This window comes from Brachycentrus maculatus, unplaced genomic scaffold (assembly GCF_059751285.1).
Source record: "Brachycentrus maculatus isolate JH-2025_06_01 unplaced genomic scaffold, ASM5975128v1 h1tg000601l, whole genome shotgun sequence".
Taxonomy (NCBI): Eukaryota; Metazoa; Arthropoda; class Insecta; order Trichoptera; family Brachycentridae; genus Brachycentrus; species Brachycentrus maculatus.
Window position 1 is genome coordinate 451,248 of NW_028281340.1, and position 21,713 is coordinate 472,960.

The 21,713-nt window shown below is 32.8% G+C and overlaps 2 protein-coding genes across 3 annotated transcripts; one reads left to right on the top strand and one right to left on the bottom strand.

Moving 5' to 3' along the window:
* The first annotated feature begins 1,172 nt into the window (after nucleotides 1–1,172).
* Nucleotides 1,173–6,105, top strand: LOC148301154 (UPAR/Ly6 domain-containing protein crim-like). The gene is made up of 4 exons (XM_088273727.1): nucleotides 1,173–1,315; nucleotides 1,520–1,657; nucleotides 3,145–3,298; nucleotides 5,056–6,105. The coding sequence occupies exons 1-4, from the start codon at nucleotides 1,267–1,269 to the stop codon at nucleotides 5,183–5,185; spliced, it is 471 nt and encodes a 156-aa protein (XP_088129853.1). The 5' UTR covers nucleotides 1,173–1,266; the 3' UTR covers nucleotides 5,186–6,105.
* A 3,107-nt stretch (nucleotides 6,106–9,212) lies between these two features.
* Nucleotides 9,213–21,635, bottom strand: LOC148301155 (NADH-cytochrome b5 reductase 2-like). Of its 2 annotated transcripts, XM_088273729.1 has the most exons (6): nucleotides 21,437–21,635; nucleotides 13,499–13,712; nucleotides 12,247–12,365; nucleotides 11,755–11,959; nucleotides 10,306–10,500; nucleotides 9,213–9,476 (listed from the first exon to the last, which is right to left on the bottom strand). In XM_088273729.1, exons 1-6 carry the CDS (start codon nucleotides 21,464–21,466, stop codon nucleotides 9,304–9,306), a joined length of 936 nt encoding a protein of 311 aa, XP_088129855.1. In that variant the 5' UTR covers nucleotides 21,467–21,635; the 3' UTR covers nucleotides 9,213–9,303. The 2 variants fall into 2 exon arrangements, with proteins under 2 accessions (XP_088129855.1, XP_088129854.1); XM_088273728.1 differs by lacking the exons at nucleotides 9,213–9,476; nucleotides 21,437–21,635 and adding an exon at nucleotides 17,107–17,299 and having other exon boundaries at nucleotides 10,253–10,500.
* Between the last annotated feature and the right edge of the window lie 78 nt (nucleotides 21,636–21,713).

Genomic DNA, 21,713 nt, shown 5'->3' on the forward strand with positions numbered 1-21,713 from the left:
AACAACAACAAAAAATATCGTATGTTACTATGGATACATTTTATATTATATTAGAGTATCTATAGAAAATTGAAAGAGATCACGGTCCAACATAAGTGAAACACCTGTAGTTTATAAATCTTTCATTGCTTTCAATGGAAATAACATTGGTTTACTTCGTAGTGTAGATTTTAAGTATAATTCTAGAATTTTGGTTCTAATGATTAAAAAAAATTAAACCGGTCATTCATTGCACAAATTATATTATACATTATATCGCTCACTCCTTTCAAGAACGTCATAAATCAAAAATCGACAATTTTCAGTTGTGCATGTTTTCGGAATGCCCAGAAAATGTACTATATCCCAGCAAAAGCGGCATATTTTTAACTTAATATTTACCCGCTACAGGGTAGTAAGTGTTGTTTTTGCATTTTGAAGAAAACGTATTGTTTAATTATTTTTTTAAATATACTTAATATTTTTCAAATGGAGAAAAAACCTTCAGATTTCACCTAAAAAGATCTATTGCACAGTAAAAAGTTCTATAAGTGGCTTGATATTTATTTTTAATATATTGTATTATATTTTTAAACTTAAAAAATGTTCTCCTGAAAAATCAAGTTTTTTGATATATGACGTTTTTGAAAGGAGTGAGCGATATGTGTGTCAAATTTTCTGCATCTGATGAATTGGTCTGCATGCACAACATGAATAATTTTGGCTATCAATAACATTGTGAATTTCTTTGATACAGCACATCGTATATATAGAATCTCACCACATATTTTGTTATTTTTAAACCGGTCAAACCTTCCAACAAAAATTACAAAAATAATGCCAGTAAATTTATGGTATCGATTTTTTCCTGATGTATATAAATGTGTGTGCGTGAGTGTGTGTAAATAATTTCTCTGTGTTTTTTTTAAATTTGTCATTTTTAGTTGCCATTCTAATGTAGGTACAAAAACATTCTGATTTGGAATCCCAAATTGGTAATGAATTTTTCTTTTGTAAAATTTACTTACAGATACAGAGAATCTAAAACAATGCTTTTATTTGTAAAGAATGTGTTTCTTCTTGTAATATGAAAGTCGGAATTGAAAATCCGAAAACAGCGTTCCGAAAACGGAAGACGCCCGTTTGCGCATATACTAAACGACACTTTACTCGTGGTTATTTTATCTGTGACTAATTTCTGACGTTTCGATTCGGGAGTGTGCGCGACTCCGCGGTTTTTGTTTGTTTACTAAGCATAAGCGTGTTTTAAAAAAACTTATTTCCACAATGTTTTATAAATTGACTTGCCTTGTATTTTTATCTTCCCTCAATTATGGTTAGTTGTAACATTTTTTCCGTAAAAAAAAGTACACGAGTTCAAGTGTTTTGTTTTTGTATGTGGGTGTGGTTATTGTTATGTCGAGTATTTTATTGATGAAATCACCGTGTTTATTTTAATATTTGGCTAGGTTACAAAGAACAAGGGGTGCCTTGTAATTAAGGAAATTTATATGTTTAATTATGTTTTGGAATATTTCAGGATTATCCCTAATGTGCTATCAATGTTCACCCGGCCTTCCGGGTTGCAACCCCTTTAACTGGAGAGGAATGGGATATCTAGGTTCCGTTTGCCCGGAAGAAAATGATATTTGCGTGAAGTTGATTGAGAGGAAAGGAGGTTTGTAATTCAATAATTTCCTAATGAGACTTTTCTAGACCTTACTTATTCTAAGTGTCACTCAGATTTTTTTAACACTCTTGAATTTAGCATTTAGTATAAATTGTTTTAAAATTACTACTTTTGACAGTTTTTCACATCTGCAAAAAATCCATTGTTTTTGAACAATGACCATAAATTTTAAACTAATAGGAATTTCAAAACAAAAATTTCAGAGATATTCATTTTTAGTCTAAAATATTTAAATCTTTGATCCGTGTATTCAATTCAGGGCCACATATTATTTGGTTTAACTCTTACCACTGTAGGCCAGACATTCTGGCCCGTATGATTCTAACAGGCAGCTCAGTGGGCGACAATGTCTGGCCCGGCGCATGTATAACTTTAATCACTGATTTCTCTATCACCCAACTATATTCTACCAAAAAATATTTCAGATAAATACAGTTAATCTTAATTAACATGGTCCTACGAATTGCCAGACAGAGTGTCGCAAAATTAGGGAACCAAAATATTTATTTTAATGGTAGAAAAACGTCACATTTTTTTTAACAGAGTAGCTGATCAGTTATGATAAAAAATGGTCAGAGTGGAAAAGGTTAACCTTTTAGTGGCATCTGTGGGCAAAATCTTAAAGTAATTTTGATCTGACTAATCTTTTTTACATTCAAAGTGTGACATTTGCAGACTCGTATACGAGTCATCCATGGCGAATGCGATAATAAAGTAATAAAATTGGTTTCACTGGCACTTATATTTTTTTCACTTTAGCCAAATATCTATAATAGTATGAATTAACACAAGAGTTATTTGAGTATTTTTAACCGGATCCACGCGGCTCGCATAACCGTATGTGTTTTCACAAAACATGCCCCATACGCGGCTGACATAAGCGTATGTGTTTTTACTTTGCTCCAAGTTTGGAACCTCAATTCAACTTGGAGGGATTTTTTCATGGTGTGGAACTTTAGATAAAATAATACGTCAATCCTTGGCCTTATGACATCTGTTGAAATATCCGACTAATAATTTGTAACATCACAAGGATAAATAAAAGAACAGATCCCTGATTTTTTTTGAGGTCGATAATTAGTCCGTGCCATAATCATGCCCTATATCTGTCTCACTCTCGACGCTACGCATCGGCAGTGGGTAAGAGTGACACACAATGCGTGCTTTGATTTATTTATGTTACGATCTTATTCCTTTATATTAGGATATATTTCAAGAATAATGTGACACAAGTGCATTATAGAGTACCAAAAAGGCACAATGAATCCCATTGAACGTTTTTGTTTAGGAAAATAAATCGTTTCTTAACTATTAAAAGTAACATGATAATAGTAATCATTATATCTAACATGATAAAAGTAATCATTTAAAAACAGCGAAACCACCGCGCACTGGCGTCTCTTAGGAACAAAGTTAATGCGGTTAAAAGGTTAAAAGTATTTTGATGTATGATCAACTTATCTCCTCCTTTTTAGCTGACGAATTTGTCACCCGAGACTGTCTTAGCAACCTTCAAGCATTCCGCACCGACATTCCTGCTGATCAGTATGAAGGATGTCGACCGGCATCCTTTGACCCCCGACTTTCCAACTATGTGAACAACTCAATCAAAGAATATGATGTTAAAAGGTGAAATTTATTTTACTTATTTTATACTTATACCTTTTCAATCCAGTTCCATTTTGCAGATGCTCAATTTAAGTACTTACTTACACTTACAACCAATGCCATTCTTTATTATAAAAGTATTCTCTGGTTAGCTATAATAATAGTGTGTTCCGTGTGTTCACCATACTTCGGTAGTGTAAAGGCAAAGGGGTATATCTGTCTCAGACCAAATTTTACAGGAGAGCAAAAAAAAACTTGTGAAATTAAATAACTCATTTTTTTAATGTGTTTTTATGTGTACATATCTTGAGAAAACTAAATAAGTATTGCAACTACAGCTTTATTCTTTTGCCAGGTTATGGAATACATTATTTTATACATTTTGTGGATCAAACATAGGAAATGAAAAATTTGACAGACATACCCCTCTGCCTTTACACTACCAATTTACAGATTAATAAAATAATAAAACCCTTATCCGCACCCAATGGTGCATAGGGCACTGCGTCATATAAACGCAGTGTTATCTTGATCGTTTACACATGAAGGAAAGGTGATCGGCCCTCCGCTTCAGGTACCAGTCCAGGGTAATATTAAATGAATATTACAGTGAAAAAATCACTTATATTTATTTTACCCCCCTTGAGAATCGAACCCGGGACCTCCAGAACGGTAGTCGAGCTTGCTGACCATTACACCACGGAGGTGGACACAGATTACAAAAGTGAAACAAATTGGTTATTATGCAAAGTCCACTGTTATGAGCATTCAGAAGTAAAATGTTTGCGCAAGATATTCAAGAGTGAATTAATTTGTTTATAAATATTTGTTAACATTTTTATTTCTCATCTTTTCATGGTGCATATTTATATTATATTTGCATTAATTTATTAATTATTTAATTATTTACTAGGTGTAGATTTAAAACATTAACAATGAATCCCACATAAGGATAGCATGACTATATCATAGTCATACAGGAGAAAGTGCATATTTTCACAAAAAAGTGATTATTGAATATTTGATATCTTACTAGCTTAACATTGCCCTGAAAAAAATCCCGAAGCGATTTTAAACTTGGAAGTACAATATAATATATTGACTTATTAAAAATGACTAACTTTATTGTTTTTTTTCTTGCCAAGCAAAAGTGATTTAAATAGCCCTCCTGAACATTTTACGTTTTGTTGTTGTTGTTGTCGCGAGTGTTTTTGCCTAGAATTTTCACTCATGAATTACATGAAATTATAGTAACTTTAAATATAAAGAGTAAATCCACTCACAAGTAGGCATAGGCTATGAAACTTATAAAGTTGAAGCCTGAGTAGGGACATGATAAAGGGTGTTGCATAAGCCGTAGCTAGATTTCAGAGTCACTTGGAAGTTAGGTAATTCAAAAAAAAAAAAATCGTTTTGTTTGTTGGTCACTTTCTCCTGTATGACTACGATATACTCTATGGTATGAAGCTAGTTTTGATAATTTTAAACCAAAAAAGTAAAACAAGATGTAAAACAAGAAAACAAGATGAATGGTAAAAATATTGAGAAAAACCAAGTAAAATATGAAAAATAAGAAACAAGATTAAAATAAATGTTAATTCATAAAATTAAGTTTTTTTTAGTTATTTGCTATTTATATGAAACCCAGTTTTTTTTTCAGAATACGTTTTTGTACATAAACCCAAAAGATTAAACTTTGTACCATAATTTATGTAAAATGCTTGACTTCGGAATGTTTTTTGTACTGTATGCATCTATATTTTTCTTTTCTTTTCTAGGAATCACTATGATCAGACAACTTGGTGTTTCTGTTTCCTTGATCATCGGTGCAATGGAAGTACTACAATTACGTTATCCGCAGTATTATTATCGTTATCAATAATCTGGACTTTTGTTAGAAATTTATAATTCTCGCACAGAATTAAACTTTGAAAATATAGATACATATTGGAAGAAAAAGTAATATAAAAAACACACTTTTTTCATATTTAACAGTCCACTTCAATTATCTTTTGAAATCTCCTCTTCAAAAATAAATACATATTTTGCCTCAAGATTTTTATTTAAAAAAAAAAAGTATTTGTAATGTCGGTAATGGGAAATTTGTTTTTTTTTTTGAGTTTTGATTTTACGTAAAATGGAATATAAACATTTACAGCACATTTAAAAATCATGTCATTATACACCATTCATAGCCTAAATAAAAAATAAATGTCATTAATTTTTATGCATTTCTTTCTGCATTTATATAGACAAGAAGCATATTGATACGTAATGTGAAATAAATATCAATGTTTTTTTTTGCTGCGGCATATGATTTTACAAATGCATGTAAAACCGAATGTTTCTATTCAGAACTCATTTATATCAATGAAAATTTTTAGACGTGTCATAAAATACACTGATTTCCTGAGTACGTACTAATTAAAATATTTTTTATCCGTCCTTAAGTAGGAATCAATAATAAATCTATTGTATAATCTCCTTTTGCATTTGTTAGATTAAAAGTAATATGAAGCTATTTTTTATTACCCCCATTCATATTAAATGTATAAAAAAACAATTTCTAATACATATGGTCTTGTTTATTACTTTTTTTAAACAGTCTGTTAAATTATTGTTTATTTGTACTTTTGTATATTTGAATGTAGATGGAGTGGTAGTAGAATTTAACATATAGAATCTCATTGAATACTGTTTAAACTGTATATATAAGATTATTCATATTTTGTAACGACCACATGTTATTTTTCTGTCTTAAGTAGTTTGTTTTTGCACTTATATTTGTTATTTAATTACTATTAAGAATGCCTTAATGAAACTAAAAATTAAAATAATAATACATCTATTAAAAAAGTGCCTTATGCACCACATTAGGTGTGGAATAATTAAAATGGTAATATTTCCATGAATGAAAAACTTAACATAAGGTTAGTTTATCGAAGAAAAAAAATTATGTCAAAATATTTTTTATTAAAATAAGATCTGAAATGAATATATAATGAGTACATATTATGCATCAGTTTAGTGCAATATGAAACCGTCCTTTTTATGCACATTATCACCGTCCTTTTGTATACATTTAGAAAAATGTAATTTATAATATTTTTTATAAATAAATAAGTTTGAAAAAAATTGCTTTATTTATTTTTTGTAATCTTTTGAGCAAAATTGAGAAAAAGTTTGGTATATTTTTGTCTGCGTCAGGTGGATTTACAGTTGAGATATTTAGATCTAAAACAGCTGAGACATCGATTAGAGTTTTTCTATGACCAAACTAAATAACACCTCACCTAATTTGTCAGGTAAATTAAAATATCCTGTCCGACCTGAAAACCTTGTTGGTGTTGGATATTAATAAATACATATTTATATATATAGCGGCCAATAAACCGCTAAACAATAGCAAATTCTCAGAATCCAAAAACTGCAACTAAGTAGATAAAAGGGAGGCAGTGACCGAGAACAAAAGAAGTGCAACGTCTAGTGAAAGGCAACCTGGATTTGTTTTGACTAGCACTTTAAAGACAAAGGAACAATGGGTTCCCAAACGATATAAAAGAGGAACAGCCTCGGACGACATATCTCATTCCTCCACCGGAATCGCTACTACGAAGATCGACCTCTCACTCCTCCGCCGGGAATCCGCCAAGTAACACCGTCGCCGTCACGAGACCGCCGCATCAAGACCTCGCTACGATCTCCAGTCCCACCGTCACGAGACCGCCGCATCAAGACCTCGCTACGACCTCCAGTCCAGCACCCGCGTCAGCTTCACGAAGACACTCCGTCCGTTGATCAGACCGTCGTCCTCGTCACCACATCCCCAAAGTGGTGACCCCGATGACTACAGAACACACGCAACCTTCCGAGAAGCAATCGACGTGATCGCCCAGCGTCTCCACACACCCCCAAAGTGGTGTGCCGACTATAGAACACGCAACAACCTTCTGATCAAGAAACATCGACATCGGAACCATCATCGTCATCAGCATGAAATTCGACAAGATGGCTCGGAGAAATCAGCACACCAGCGGAGCAACAACCGAGAGAAACCGCTCGGACCCCGCCATGCTGTCCCGACAAAACTAAACCCCCTGGTGGAGGGATGAGATCACAACGCAACATCTGATATTTCAACGATTGAGCAGCAGCCTAACTATGACCTTCAACACCAGCCTAACCACAACCTTCAACATTGGACGAACAACGACTTTCAACATCGACCGATTGCCGCTAACTCCACACAAATCCCCGTGTGGACAGCGAAAACGCAACCGATACCTGGACGGTGAAATAATCACGAAGCTTGATTAATCACCTAATCCAGATGAATCCGTGCTCTTCAGTTACCGAACGTCTACGCCTCGACGCACCGGTTCACACGACTCTTCGGATAACTGCAGACACACACGGATCGCTTCAGGCTCCTCAGTTATCGAACGTCTACGCCTCGATCGAAACAGGCTCAAAGGACTCTTCGTAACTTCAGCCACATGGAGACGACAAGACACATCATAAACAACACGTTGTAACAAACGATACTCTTCGGTACGTCAAACTTCTGAATGAGGTTCGTACCTGAGTCAATCAGTCAGCCAATGCAAGATTTTAACTCGACCTAGGACAATGAAGGAAATTAATTTACAAGAAATATTTCGAAGCGAACTCAGAAACAAAAACAAACAAAGGCAGCTCAATTATTGCGAAATACAATTCCAAAAATACCGACGAAGCGACAGGAGCGATAAGAAAGGAAATTTACGAGTCAGCTGATTAAAGAACAATGGCAATAAATGCAACTTGAAACGACACGCGCCAGAGTGAAGGACATCCATTGCTATGGTCAGCGTTTCATACAGAAAAACAGCGTCAGCATACAACAACGAAGAGTGTTATATTTATTAATAACCGTATGACACATTTTGCCGACAAGGCAATCGACGAACGACATTCAAGTTTTAATACTTTGTGGACGAAAAGCACACAGCAAAGAAGAAGGGAAAATCACTCAAACAGTGACGGATAACGAATCGTGAAAACTTTTTCACTGGGCCCGGGGTATATAGCGGCCAATAAACCGCTAAACAATAGCAAATTCTCAGAATCCAAAAACTGCAACTAAGTAGATAAAAGGGAGGCAGTGACCGAGAACAAAAGAAGTGCAACGTCTAGTGAAAGGCAACCTGGATTTGTTTTGACTAGCACTTTAAAGACAAAGGAACAATGGGTTCCCAAACGATATAAAAGAGGAACAGCCTCGGACGACATATCTCATTCCTCCACCGGAATCGCTACTACGAAGATCGACCTCTCACTCCTCCGCCGGGAATCCGCCAAGTAACACCGTCGCCGTCACGAGACCGCCGCATCAAGACCTCGCTACGATCTCCAGTCCCACCGTCACGAGACCGCCGCATCAAGACCTCGCTACGACCTCCAGTCCATCACCCTCGTCAGCATCAAGGAGCTACTCCAGTCAGCCCGACCGTACATCTACGCCACCGCTACGCCGTGCCGTCTCGTGTAACATTTATGGTTAAATAAATATCTATTCAACACGACCGTCTTCCTCCTCGTCACCACCTCCCCAAATATATAATAAGTAAAACGTATTATGAGAGAGCATACGTAAATATTCAATACCATTTTGTGTTAATATTAACATTATACTCATGTATTACTTAAAATTCTTACAATGAATTCAGAAATTTGCAAAAATATATTTAAAAAGAGTTCATTCTAAGTTTTGGTTACGATATCAACATGCATTTTTTCAGATTCTGAAGGAGTGTCACCATATACAATGTCACAAGGAGTTAAAAGGTCAAAAGTTACTACTTGTAACCCAAATTATATATGCCTTTATAAATACTTTATAAGGAAATACAAAACAATACACAAATTTAATTTAAATTTAAATATTTTATTCATTTATTAACAACAGCTAAATCTATCAACAGAATGTATGATCATAAATGGATAGTAAAAATAAATACATCTAATAGCACCATGTAGGAAAGATATTAATACGCAAATCTCATGTCATCTTTGTAGCCTATTTTATCCAAGTTGGGTACACATGCGTAGTTTATCATCGGAGGAGGACCACACATTAACACGAGGACATCATCTCCTGGAGGGAACATGTGTTCACGTATCATTTCTTCACTGACATGCCCAGAACAGTATTTCCATTCTGAAAGCGCAACCGATTGTATGTATGTATTAAGTTAGAACACTTGGACCTATGTAATGTAATAGAAGTAAAAATGTAATAGAAGTGCTTTCTACAGAATAGAAAAGGGAAAAAATGGATGAAGTTATCTATGAATTTTAAATGCATATATGTAGTACCTTTTTAAAACCTGTAAAAAAATTAGAACCCTTTTGATTTTTTTAAATAGAACTATAACTTTACTTACAGCCAAAAGTTTAACAACATAAAGGTCTAAAGGAATATCACTTTCTGATGCCCTGATAACACAATTGAAGATAAATAATGAATAAATAATCTTCATTCAGGAAAAGTTATTAACCAACAAAAAGTATGATGACCTTTCTTTATCTATAACACCTGAACATGTTACATAATTTTTTAATTTTCAGAAAAAAAATATATGACTTCTATTTTATTAATTAGGGTGTAAACTAGACATGGGAGATTGAATTAAATAACTTGAATGAATCACAATTTCTTTAAAAGAATTTTCTACTGAATACGGTTTTCGATAAAACCATTTAAAACTTATCACACCAATCAGTGAGATTGCATATTTCTAGCTCCAAATATATTTAACATCAAATAAGCCGGAAGGAAATATAAATTGAAAAAAAGTAATGAATACCAACTCGATTGGGTAACTGAAAAAGTAACAATTTCCCATCAGTTACACCTATAAAATAGTATCTAATGTATGCCACGTAGAAAAATGTCTAGAACACTCTAAAGCGTAAAAATAAAAGAAAAATCCATCAAATAAAAAGACATCAAATAAAAAAGTCCATCAAATAAAGCCATCTCATACCTTCTGGTGGAGTGTCCAATGTGTACCACAGCTTAAACTGTTGCGGATGCTCCTTCTGTACATCCTCCAATTCCTTTCTCACAAGAATATCTTTCTGTGTCTGGTTGGCAAACAGCAATCTCATCTGAGTGTTATCAGCGTTGTCTTTGCAGATATGCCTTATCAACTGAAGCATTGGGGTTATTCCAGTTCCTCCTGAGACATAAATTTTTTTGTGTTTAATTATAACATGTACAATGGTACAAAAATACTTAGTATAATATTTGAGTGATCTCACTAATAGAATGTGTGTTTAGGCAGGGAATTCGCTTTACAAACTTTTATGCAGACATCATTTAAGACTTCATCAATTGATTCGGCAGTCAATTTAATATCTATCCGTTTTCATTAAAGTTTTACTTGGTACGGTGTTTGAAAATGATGCGGAATGAAACAAAATTTGGTTAAAATAGATTTTAAGAAACAGTGGTATTAACCAAGTATAACTTATATTTAAAATAAATTTAAGATCATAAATAACATGGTAAATAAATAAATAGACTTCAAATAATAAACACTAGTGAACATGGACATACATAGTATATATATGGATATATCAGATTACGGTTGGAATAAAAAAAGCAGAATGATAAATTGAATAAAAAATGGAGTAAGTAATTCGATAACAAATTAATGCAAAGTATTTCGCATCCCATTATTTATAGTTCAATTTATGGTACACTTTCACAAACTTATCTAAAGAATTCCCGGGAGGCGCCATTGTTGCATTATTTAAAGCAAACTAATTTTAACCATCCAAAAATTTACAAAACTGTATGACTTTCTTCTACGACAATCAATTTACAGTTAAGATTGTGGAAGTTCATGATTTTATTTTGAACGCTTGTTTGATCCCATGTAGTATAAACGGTCACCATAGCATTTATTCATAATTTTGTGACTCTTGCTTGAACAGGAATGATCGTAAAATTAAAAATAAATAAATTTAGCATAACCAAACATAGCATAACCAAATTTATGCTAACAATTTCAGAGGTGTTTATACATTAAAAAAAAAGTAGTAGTATATAAGCTGCCATCTAAGGTTTCAACTGCAGTAACAGCAATACTAAGTATCGGAGAGAAGAACACAAAAGAGCTGTACGAAAAGTTATAAAAACATATATTATGGTAAAGGGAAATCGATTATCCATGAATCTCTTTCACCATCCATCCTGAAAAATTCTAGTCTAAAGGTTTATTTACTAACTTCACTAAAGAGTCTAGTGTAGTTAGTAAATAATAAAACAGTAAAATCATAAAGGTAACATGATATGTAATATATTCATTGCCAACAACTAGTGAACATAGTGAGAATATGTGACAACACAATATTACATATCTCGCCATCGTAAAAATAGATATTTGTGTTATTTCACGCACGATTTCTGTAACTTATTTTAAGATTACCTGCTATCATATTCAGCTTTTTAGCTACGATTTTAGTCGGCGGATCTTTACGTAATTTCTTAATGGCAAACTTCCCATTTCCATTGTATACTAGTCGGCCAGATGGTCCCCGGACGTCTATTGTATCCCCAATTTTCATGTTATCAAGATATTGAGATAACTTTCCTCCGTCCGGGAATCTGGGATGCACATTTTTAAAATAAACCTGTAAATAGTCAAACACTTTAGTAATGGACCCAACATGTTCGAATTCCCCATAAAAGCTTTTTAAAATTGTATATTTCTTGTCTAACTGCCAAAACTAATATCAATTTAATTTCCTTTTGATAATTTTTGAGTTAGTCATATTCATATTGGCTCACTTCCAAAAACATACAAATAACTTTCACAGATAAACTGTTGTAGCAGTCTATTAACGCAGGGTAACTATTAAAGTATTTACAATGAAAATAATAAAAATGTGTATTTAATACATTATATATTTTATCATACCTTAACCACCAAATCCATATAGCCATGATCATCATCACTCGAAACTGGGGTATATGATCTAATAACCAAATCTTCACCAATTTTTGCCGATAAATGTATATGTTGTCCAATAGGTAAACCTACAAACATGTAAAAAATACTATTTTATTTTGTATACAAGACTTTTGTAAGATGATGAGGAATATATATTTAAAATGTCAAACATTCACATTACTTTAATAAAAGCTCTTTGATATAAACACTTTTATATATAAATAATGAAAAAAAAGTGTAATGATGTACTTATAGATATACTTGTGTGAAATTTTATATTATTTTTTATCAGCTACATAATACAAAATTATTTTATCAAAAATACATCTTCATCAGTGGCGGTCTATGACTTTTTGTAGAAGGGATGCTGGACATCAAATGTTTATACTCGCACTTACTACGTACTAGATATCAAATATGCACATCTAGACGCCATCTCCATCAATCCATAAATCAATAATTATAGATACAAAACATGATCCATTCATTTTTATTTATTTAAATTATGAAGTAAATCGCAGGTTAATAATATTTAATAACAATTTGACTTCAGTATTCAAGCTCAAAAGCAGCAAACTGTCAAAGCAACGCGCGCACTAAGAACACTCCAATAGAGTATGTGATTATGTTCATTATACATATTGGTATTAAAGACGTTTTTTGTATGTTGGATGCTGTCTTTAATATCGTGTACAGTTGATATGGATGTTGGCTTGCGGATCTCAGTGCGCATACGCGGAAAGAACGTAGGTTCTGGCACTGTGCATGTGGTTTACACATCGCTTTCAGACCAAGTATTGCTTGCGTACATGCGTTTTACGCATTTCACAGTATTTGAGAATGTACGTGTATTTAGACTCGCCGGCGATCTTTGTATCGTGTCGTTTGTTGCGCGTACGCTGGGACGGGACGATATATGCACAATGTTTTATAATAATATTTGTATAACCTGGAAAACGGCGTTTTTGTAAAAAAAAACATATTAAGGTCACTGTAGAAATATCAGAATAATTAAATTGCAATATTTCTGTTTATGGATAGTAGTCCAAATATTTTTACTTTTAAATGCAAGGGATGCGGCGCATCCACAGCATGTATGGACGGACCGCGCTTGGTCTTCATCCCTTTTGAGATATTCATAATATCTTCGTGAAAACATAGAGGGTTAAATCTATTTATTGTGTACACAAAGGTTTGGAAATAATGAAAATACACAAACCTAAGACGTGTTCTTCTGATGGCAGCCCAAATCTGTACCTTCTGGTGTCATGACTGATTTCCTCGCGTTCTACCAATGGAAGGGCATACTTGACTGAGGAATCTTGAAGCGCAACCTTCTTCTTCTTTTTACCAGATACCAGACAGGGCAGGAAGTACGAAGCCATAATTATGGTTGCTATAACACAACCAATTCCTACCGCCAATTGTACGTTCTGCAACAACAACAAAAATACACCTCTAAGAAAACACTGTTAAATGAAAATGAATAAAATAGAAATAAGAATTATCTGTAGTTTATCTCTTCTTATCAATTTAAAATTGTACGTTATGAGATAGTGTTATATAGATATGTTTATCACATAAATTAAAAAGTATGTGAAACATAAAAAATCAATCATTAGTAAATCTTTTTTTTTTAAAAATATAAATCTGAATATGTCCCCCCCCCAAGTTGACTGGTGAATAAAGTGGAAATGTACTAACTATTTTTTTTTTGTACAAATAAATATCTCCAAAAAAAGTTGTAAGTAGTATTCCTCTACACATTTCTCCTTACCAACCCTGGCAATTTTTTTAAGTATCGAGTGTTGCAATAATTACAAAAATTGTTAAGTATCGGCTACACACTGAGTAAGTATGGTAGTAAGTTTCATATTAAAAATTACCTTACTTCAAACAAATAAATTTTAAAAGATTTGATAATATTCATCCATCATGGTAATACAATACAGAATAAAAATGACCTAACTTCAAACAAATTAATTTTAAAACATTTAATAATATTCATCCATCATGGTAATACAATACAGAAGCCAGTGCTTTATTTTTTTAAATATATTTTTAAAACAAATGCCCTTTCAAGAATTTCTTATATATATTTTTTTTTATAACCCTTGTCCGCACCTAATGGTGCATAGGGCACTGCATCAAATTGACGCAGTGTTATCTTGATCATTACTTACATGAAGGCAAGGTGATCACTCTTGCGCTTCAGGAACCAGTCCAGGGTAATTTTAAATACATATTACAGTGTTAAATCACTAATATTTATTTTCACCTCCCCCCCTGGGAATCGAACCCGGGACCTCCAGCACGGTAGCTAAACACGCTGACCATTACACTACGGAGGCGGACTTATATTTACTTTGTTATTAATTTCTAATTTTTCCTAAACGTCGAAAAAAATCTTTATCCCAGATTTCCCTAACTGATCATGCATTTTATTATTTTATTCTAACACTCAATTTGAGTTGATGTCACATAAATATTATGATAACTGTGCCCATGATTTTGAAAACTAGGAGTGTATTTAAAATAAATTAGATGAAAGAAACAAGTAATAAATTAGGCGGTGAATGACGCTTTCGGAGTTGTCTCAAGGGTTGCCATTGATGTTTAGGAGAGGAAAAAAATCGCGATTTCGCTAGCGGAAATACTCGTAGCAATCGTTAGTTTTCCTTTAATGATAAATTATTATATTCCCTTAATTTTTCAAAATGACTTATACAATCAAATGTAAGGTAACAAATAAATCAATGCAAAAATTCACACATTCAAGGCTGCATACATTTTTTGCCTAAAAATAAACAAGATATGATGCTTCAAACGTTCAAAGTTTTTAATCGGCTGAAAAAAATCCGCGGCCTACAGATTAGTAGGTATTTTCCGCAAATTGTTCGGAATTTTACAGGAAATATGGTATTAAAACACCCTTATATTAAAATTCCAAATAATGACTTAATTACTTTGTGGAATTAAATAAATGATAATTTCGTAAATTTTTACAAAAAAGCCGCGAAAGAGTTACTGACCGTGACGTCTTTGATATCGAAATGTTGGCAACCCTAGCTACGGCGCGAAAAACTGCGGAAAATTAACGACTGTGAACTATACTAACACTGTATTACGTATGTTACAAATTTACGGGAATTCATCAATGACGCAAACGTAAGAATGAAATGTAATGTTGGATGTTTTAGTAACTTTTATATCACAAAAAATAACAACAAAACAAAATAACGCAAATGATTTAGAAGAGTAAAGAGAATCATATCGACGGTCCCTACGTAAAGTACTCTACCTGCAAATCTGTTACTTTACAGGAGAGAGCGTGTAAGATTTTTTCAACATATTCTTTTTTATTAACTAACGGTTTTATCTGAAATTCTAAACTAGTATTAAGCATTCAAAAACACTATAAAATAATGTATTAAATCGTTTTTAAACTTTATGCTATGTCAAAATTAAGTAGTTAGCGTTTTAGTAGGTTAGTTCATTTCGAAAATTTGATGTAGATAGCATCTTATACGCCTGAAATCTAGGCGTAATTTATTTAATAATTTTTTGTTTGTTTATATTTGTAGATAACGGTCAGTTGAAAACATATACCAAATATCTCAAAATTGACAAATATGTAGTTAGAGCACTTTATGTAGAGCACGTCGATATATCAAGAACGCATATTTAATCAATTAAAACTCATGTATATTAAACAAAATTAAAATCCATGTAAAATCACAACAGGTAACTGTCTTATTTAAATAAAGATTCTACGAGTCAAAGAAGGAAAATTTTAATTTTAATCAAAAGTTCAAGGTGTTGTCAATTTTAATATTGAGGTAAGAAAGCGTTTTTTTTCAACCTAAAAATAATACAAATATAAATTCGTTATATTCATTAGATATGGTGAAAATATCAATCCTTTTTTATTAGGATGAATTAACTCTTTAAATAACTAGTTTTGAATAACATAAGAACATAAATGTACACATTTTATGTGCAACATAAAATCAAATCGATGTTCTTACTTCATTAGAAAACTATTTTAATATATAAAAACAAGTCGTAAGAAATTATATTGTAAATAACTATAGTCGTATATGTATAATTTAAATTCGAATTCTTTTTTACTCGCACCACGTCCGACCGGGAGCAGCTTTGAATTTAAAATTCGAAATTTGGAACGAATAAAAGGATTGCAAGATAAATATGTAGCGCGGTATACGGAGAGCATAAAAAACAATCCCTTTACCCTGTGGGTACATTTCCGCAGCACCACTCTACGTTTGTGTATGTATGAGGAGATGCATCAATGTGGAAGAGGTGAAAATTGTTTGCAAAGACAGATTGGTGTTGTGTTCTATTCTCTCTGCCTCCCCCTGCGGAGAAGTGGCGCACTGGTTAGTTAGTTAGTTGGTTGATTAAATTTAATTAATATTTAAAAGATAACACAATAGGAATGTTATCATTCAAAAAACATTACATAAAAATGTGTATAATTTTGAATGATTTGCATTTTTACTCACTATAAAAATGTGTAAAATCGAATGTTTTTCTCAATAAAAATATACCTAATACGTAGAAATAATGGGCTTTCATAACTTTTCTCACTATAGTCAAAAGGCGGGAATAAAATAAAAAAAGATCTGTGATTATTATTTTAATGTTTTTCGTCTGCGCAAGATCTTCGACAAATTGACCTTCACCGCGACTCACGATTATTTGTATAATATAAACAAAATGATCAGATAGCCACAGAGAAAAATCACGCCTGGAGCCACTCCCAAGGATTTCCACTGTCGAATTACAAATAAACACTCCACTTACAAAACTGTCAGTTGAATCTGCCATTTTTAGGTTAAGTTAACCTGAAGAGGAGATAAATGTACACACAGGAATCGAGTCGAACTGATATGTATTCACTATCACGATGTCAAAATCGCTCTCCTAATCGAGACGAACGGCACGTAGGTACTAAGTATATACAAGTAGGTACTGGCGTCGTTATCAAAATCACAACACTACGAGGAAAACTGGCCGCCAGGTTAACTAAAAATGAAGGTCGATTATATTAAAACTCGTACAATATATGTATTATGTACTTCTGGCTTTGGACTTTGGAGAACATCGTAGATCGTATAATGCGCTTAGTGCTTACACGCTTCAATGAAATTTAGGAGATGTGAAACTCAATATGCCATTTAAGACGCTGTTAATTTCAAAACCCCCCAAAAAGGAAATTCAAAAAGTTTGCGTTAAGATAAATAGATATACTTTTTGCAGTAGAATTCAATATACAATTTCGTAGCCCTTATCCGCCAATACGATGCAATGCCTTATGCATCACGATATTTACGTGAAAGCGAGGTGATCAGTCCTGCGTTTTAGGTATATTAAATAAATAATCCAGTAAATACCACTAATATTTCCCCCACCTCGGAAATCAAATAGAAATGTGAAATCACATAGATATCATACATTTAGGTGACTATCAAAAACTACCTGATCGAAACGTGAGTTTCAAAAACTACAAAATGGAACACACGGAAAATATGTTCAGAATATTGAAATTTGCGTAAATTGGGGTACAGAATTACTGATGTAAATACCAAATTAAAATCTTCAAAGAACATCAATACTTAAACAATAAATGAAGGTTTGATGCTATGGCTGTCCAACTATTTCATAGTCGTTTAAAGTGACTATCCATCTTCATCATATCATCAATAATAATAATAATAATAATCAATGATAATCAAATTTAGGACCTGGTACTTGTGATGTTTTCTAGTTTTATGTTTTATTGAGTTTAAGGAGTTATGATATAGAATTTATGTATGACACAAATTGATCGTCTCTTTTTTTTTTAAACAAATTAAAGTGTAAAAACGAAATAAGACAAGGATAGATTTACGATGTTTTTAAATACAAATTTAAAAACGGTTTAAAAGTATAAATTTAGTTGTCATAGGATTAATAGATTTCCAATCAGCTTGAGTTGCTAATAGTAATATCATTAAACATGTATTTTTATAAGAATGCAGTTTTTTAATCTAGATATTTTATAATGATTAAAGAAAACACTTCGTTTTTTACCACTTGAGTAACGAAAAAACGAAGTGTTTTCTTTAATCATTGTAACATGTCTTACCACAAAGTTAATGCCGAAACAATAAATAAAATAGATATTTTATTTTTATTTTCACCGCCACTGAATGTTAAAATTAGAAGTTTCAGTGGCAGATCAATATCCTAAGTTAAATTAATATAGAGCAGACCGACGTTTGACTCATCTCTCGACGAGGTAACTTTTATGGATTTCATAATATTTTCTATTCAATTATGATGTGGCATTTTCATATAGCGTTAAGTTGTTTCTTTAAGAGTTGTGATTGTTTGATTTTTATTATTATGGTTTCTGGAGGGGGTGGGAAACGATTTTTTTTAACGTAAACTTTACTCAAATGGGCTATCAAAATTTTTATTGAGTTATGCCACGCCCGAGTTCCTCGGATCTCAAAATCAGCAATTAAGGAATATGCGAAGGAGAGATCAGACGTCGTTTCGCCATCGCCAAAAGTGCCATGTCTAATCTAGATAAAATCTAGAAAGACCGGGGTGCGAGTAACAACACCAAGATGAAGCTTGTCAGGAGCTTGGTCCACTCCATTTTTCTCTGTGCTGCTGAAACATGGACCATAAAAGCAGCAGAAAGGAGACAAAATGACGCTTTCGAAATGTGGTGTTGGAGGCGCATATTCCGAATTCCATGTACAGATAGACGAACCAACGAGTCCATTCGCTAAGAACTACAATTGGATAGCTTGACTCTGGCTAGTGTCTGTACACGACGGATTCTTCGGTTCATTGAACACGTTGCGCGTGGCAATGAGGATAGCCTGGAACGACTGGTTGTGATCGGTAGCCTGGAAGGGAAGAGAGGGAGATGAAAATCCCCACACGATGGACCAATCAAGTTAAGGAGCGCTACGTGCAGCGCAGTCAAGGGATAACTGGAGAAGAGTCATTGCTTCCACAAGAGTCACGACCCTCAGTAATGAGGAATAAGACGGACAAGAGAGAGCTACGCCCGAACCCATTTTCTAATATCTAAATGTCGGATTATTTCCCGCTCGATTGACGGTAGTGAGCAGAGATAGCGTGCAAATTGATATTATCATCATTTTGCTAACGAGCTCAGTAATGCTTTGTATTGTTTAAAATGATTTATTTGATGAATCACAATGTATTGCATATCCTGGCAACCTTCCACTAGAAGCAATGTTATTATTCATTGTATAATATAATAGGTAAGTAATAGTATTTGATACTTACCTACGCAAGAATAGATGCGAATCATCATCATTATTTCGAAAATAAAATATAGTCATTTTTTTACCATCGTAATCAGTGATCTTTTATACACGAATAATGTTGGTTATAAACTTACATTTGCATACATATTTGCATTCTACATATCTTTTTTTTATATTTTGAGTACGTTTAAATGTTTATACACAATGGGTAATGGTTTTTTTACCGAGGAATTGTTTTCAATATTTTTATAAAAATCTCAACCTATGTTGATTGCACACGCAGTTTCCCAGTATGTGCATATGTGCACTTGTCCTAACACACTTAATTCAAAAATTTTTGTATAAAGAAAGGTTTCCGCTAGAACTATCGCCAAACTATCTTCTTTACGTCCGCGCATGCGCAAATGGGTTACCGTGCATATTTTACTTTGCACATAGTTCTGTACTATCATAATAATTACGTTAAATGTTATCTAGGTTTATATAAAAACAAGTCGCGATTTATCGTATATTGGGCCTTAATACGATATTTACATTTCGTGTGAAAGATCTACGGATAAATCTCACAATTTGAAATTCTGAATAAAAAATTCAAATGATTTTACTAATAATTATTGTATCATTGTGTATTTACTTATTCAATATTTTATTTTTTATCATTATTATATGAAAGACTTTGTTTTACCGGTTTAACTTTTTTACTAAAGCGTTTTCACACAAGTTTAATACAATTCACACAAGTTTTAGTGTTTAATATCGAGATGAAATGGCATCGATAAGAATTGTGTTAAACCTCTAGCAGGTTTGAAGTTTAATACAATTTTAGGATTGTGCGTGACTATTTTTGGATATTTTATATGCATTGAGAAATGCAAAAAAATATTCGTCATATTGATGTGACGATCCCCTCGTGTATTTTTTTTGCTAGTGATGAGAAACGTTAAGTAAATAAGTGATTAGTGAAGAGCACACATTAAAAAAAATTCTGTGTCAAAACCAGTTTGAAATGAATTGATAAAGCCTACCTACACACGAAACAATAATGGTTATATATTATTTAGAAAATATTTCTATAATAAAATAATAATAATAAACCCTCTTATAATATCCGCACCCCAATGGTGCATAGGGCACTGCTTCATATAAACGCAGTGTTATATTGTACCAGTCCAGGGTAATATTGAATAAATATTACAGTGAAAAAATCACTTATATTTATTTGACCCGCCCTGGGAATCGAACCCGGGACCTCCAGAACGGTAGCCGAGCGTGCTGATCATTGCACTACGGAGGCGGACAAACATTTATATTAGAGACAAAAAGTCTAGCCAGGTATGTACTTAGTAATTACATCATATAATTTTTTAAATACAGTAGAAAAAAGTTGAGAAAAACCACAATTCTTGAGATATATATTTTTTAAATGTGTATGTTATTGCCGTGATTAATCGTGTATTTTACGAGCACAATTTATTCACGTATTTTGCTTCATTATTATGCAACAGTTTCACAAATTCAGGGCCTGCCTGAGGCGATTGATCTACTTACAAACCGGATTGGAAAAATTATACTTGTACGCACACTCACATTGCACTAAGTATATCATTTCATACAATTTTGTGGTACAATATTTTTTCGAAATACCTAAGTATGTTAAAAATAAAATCGATATTCACATTTATTCAAACCATAAAAAATACATCATTATCGGTACCGTACAGTAAAATGTAGACTGATAATATTTAAACAAATGTTATTCTATGTTGTGGGTGTATACAAATATTATTGTTACTTTTCATTCATAATGTTATCGAATAAGTTATCAATAATTTTTAACTTACAAGTGTCATTTTGAGCTCGCTCTTTCCCATCCAGAAATAAATCAATAGCACTTACAACCTATCAAACATACACAAAATAAAGAATATAATTCGACAGTTTTCACAGAAAGATTACGGTTTTCTCAAGCCGCGAAAAAAACACATGAACCCCCGGCGCGGCTCTACTTTTTTACTTTTCTGACACAACCCAGAGCGTATCCACTTTTACTTTTACTTCTACCACAGATTACATCCTAGTTTATTCATAAAACCATAAATATTACTATAACCACAGACT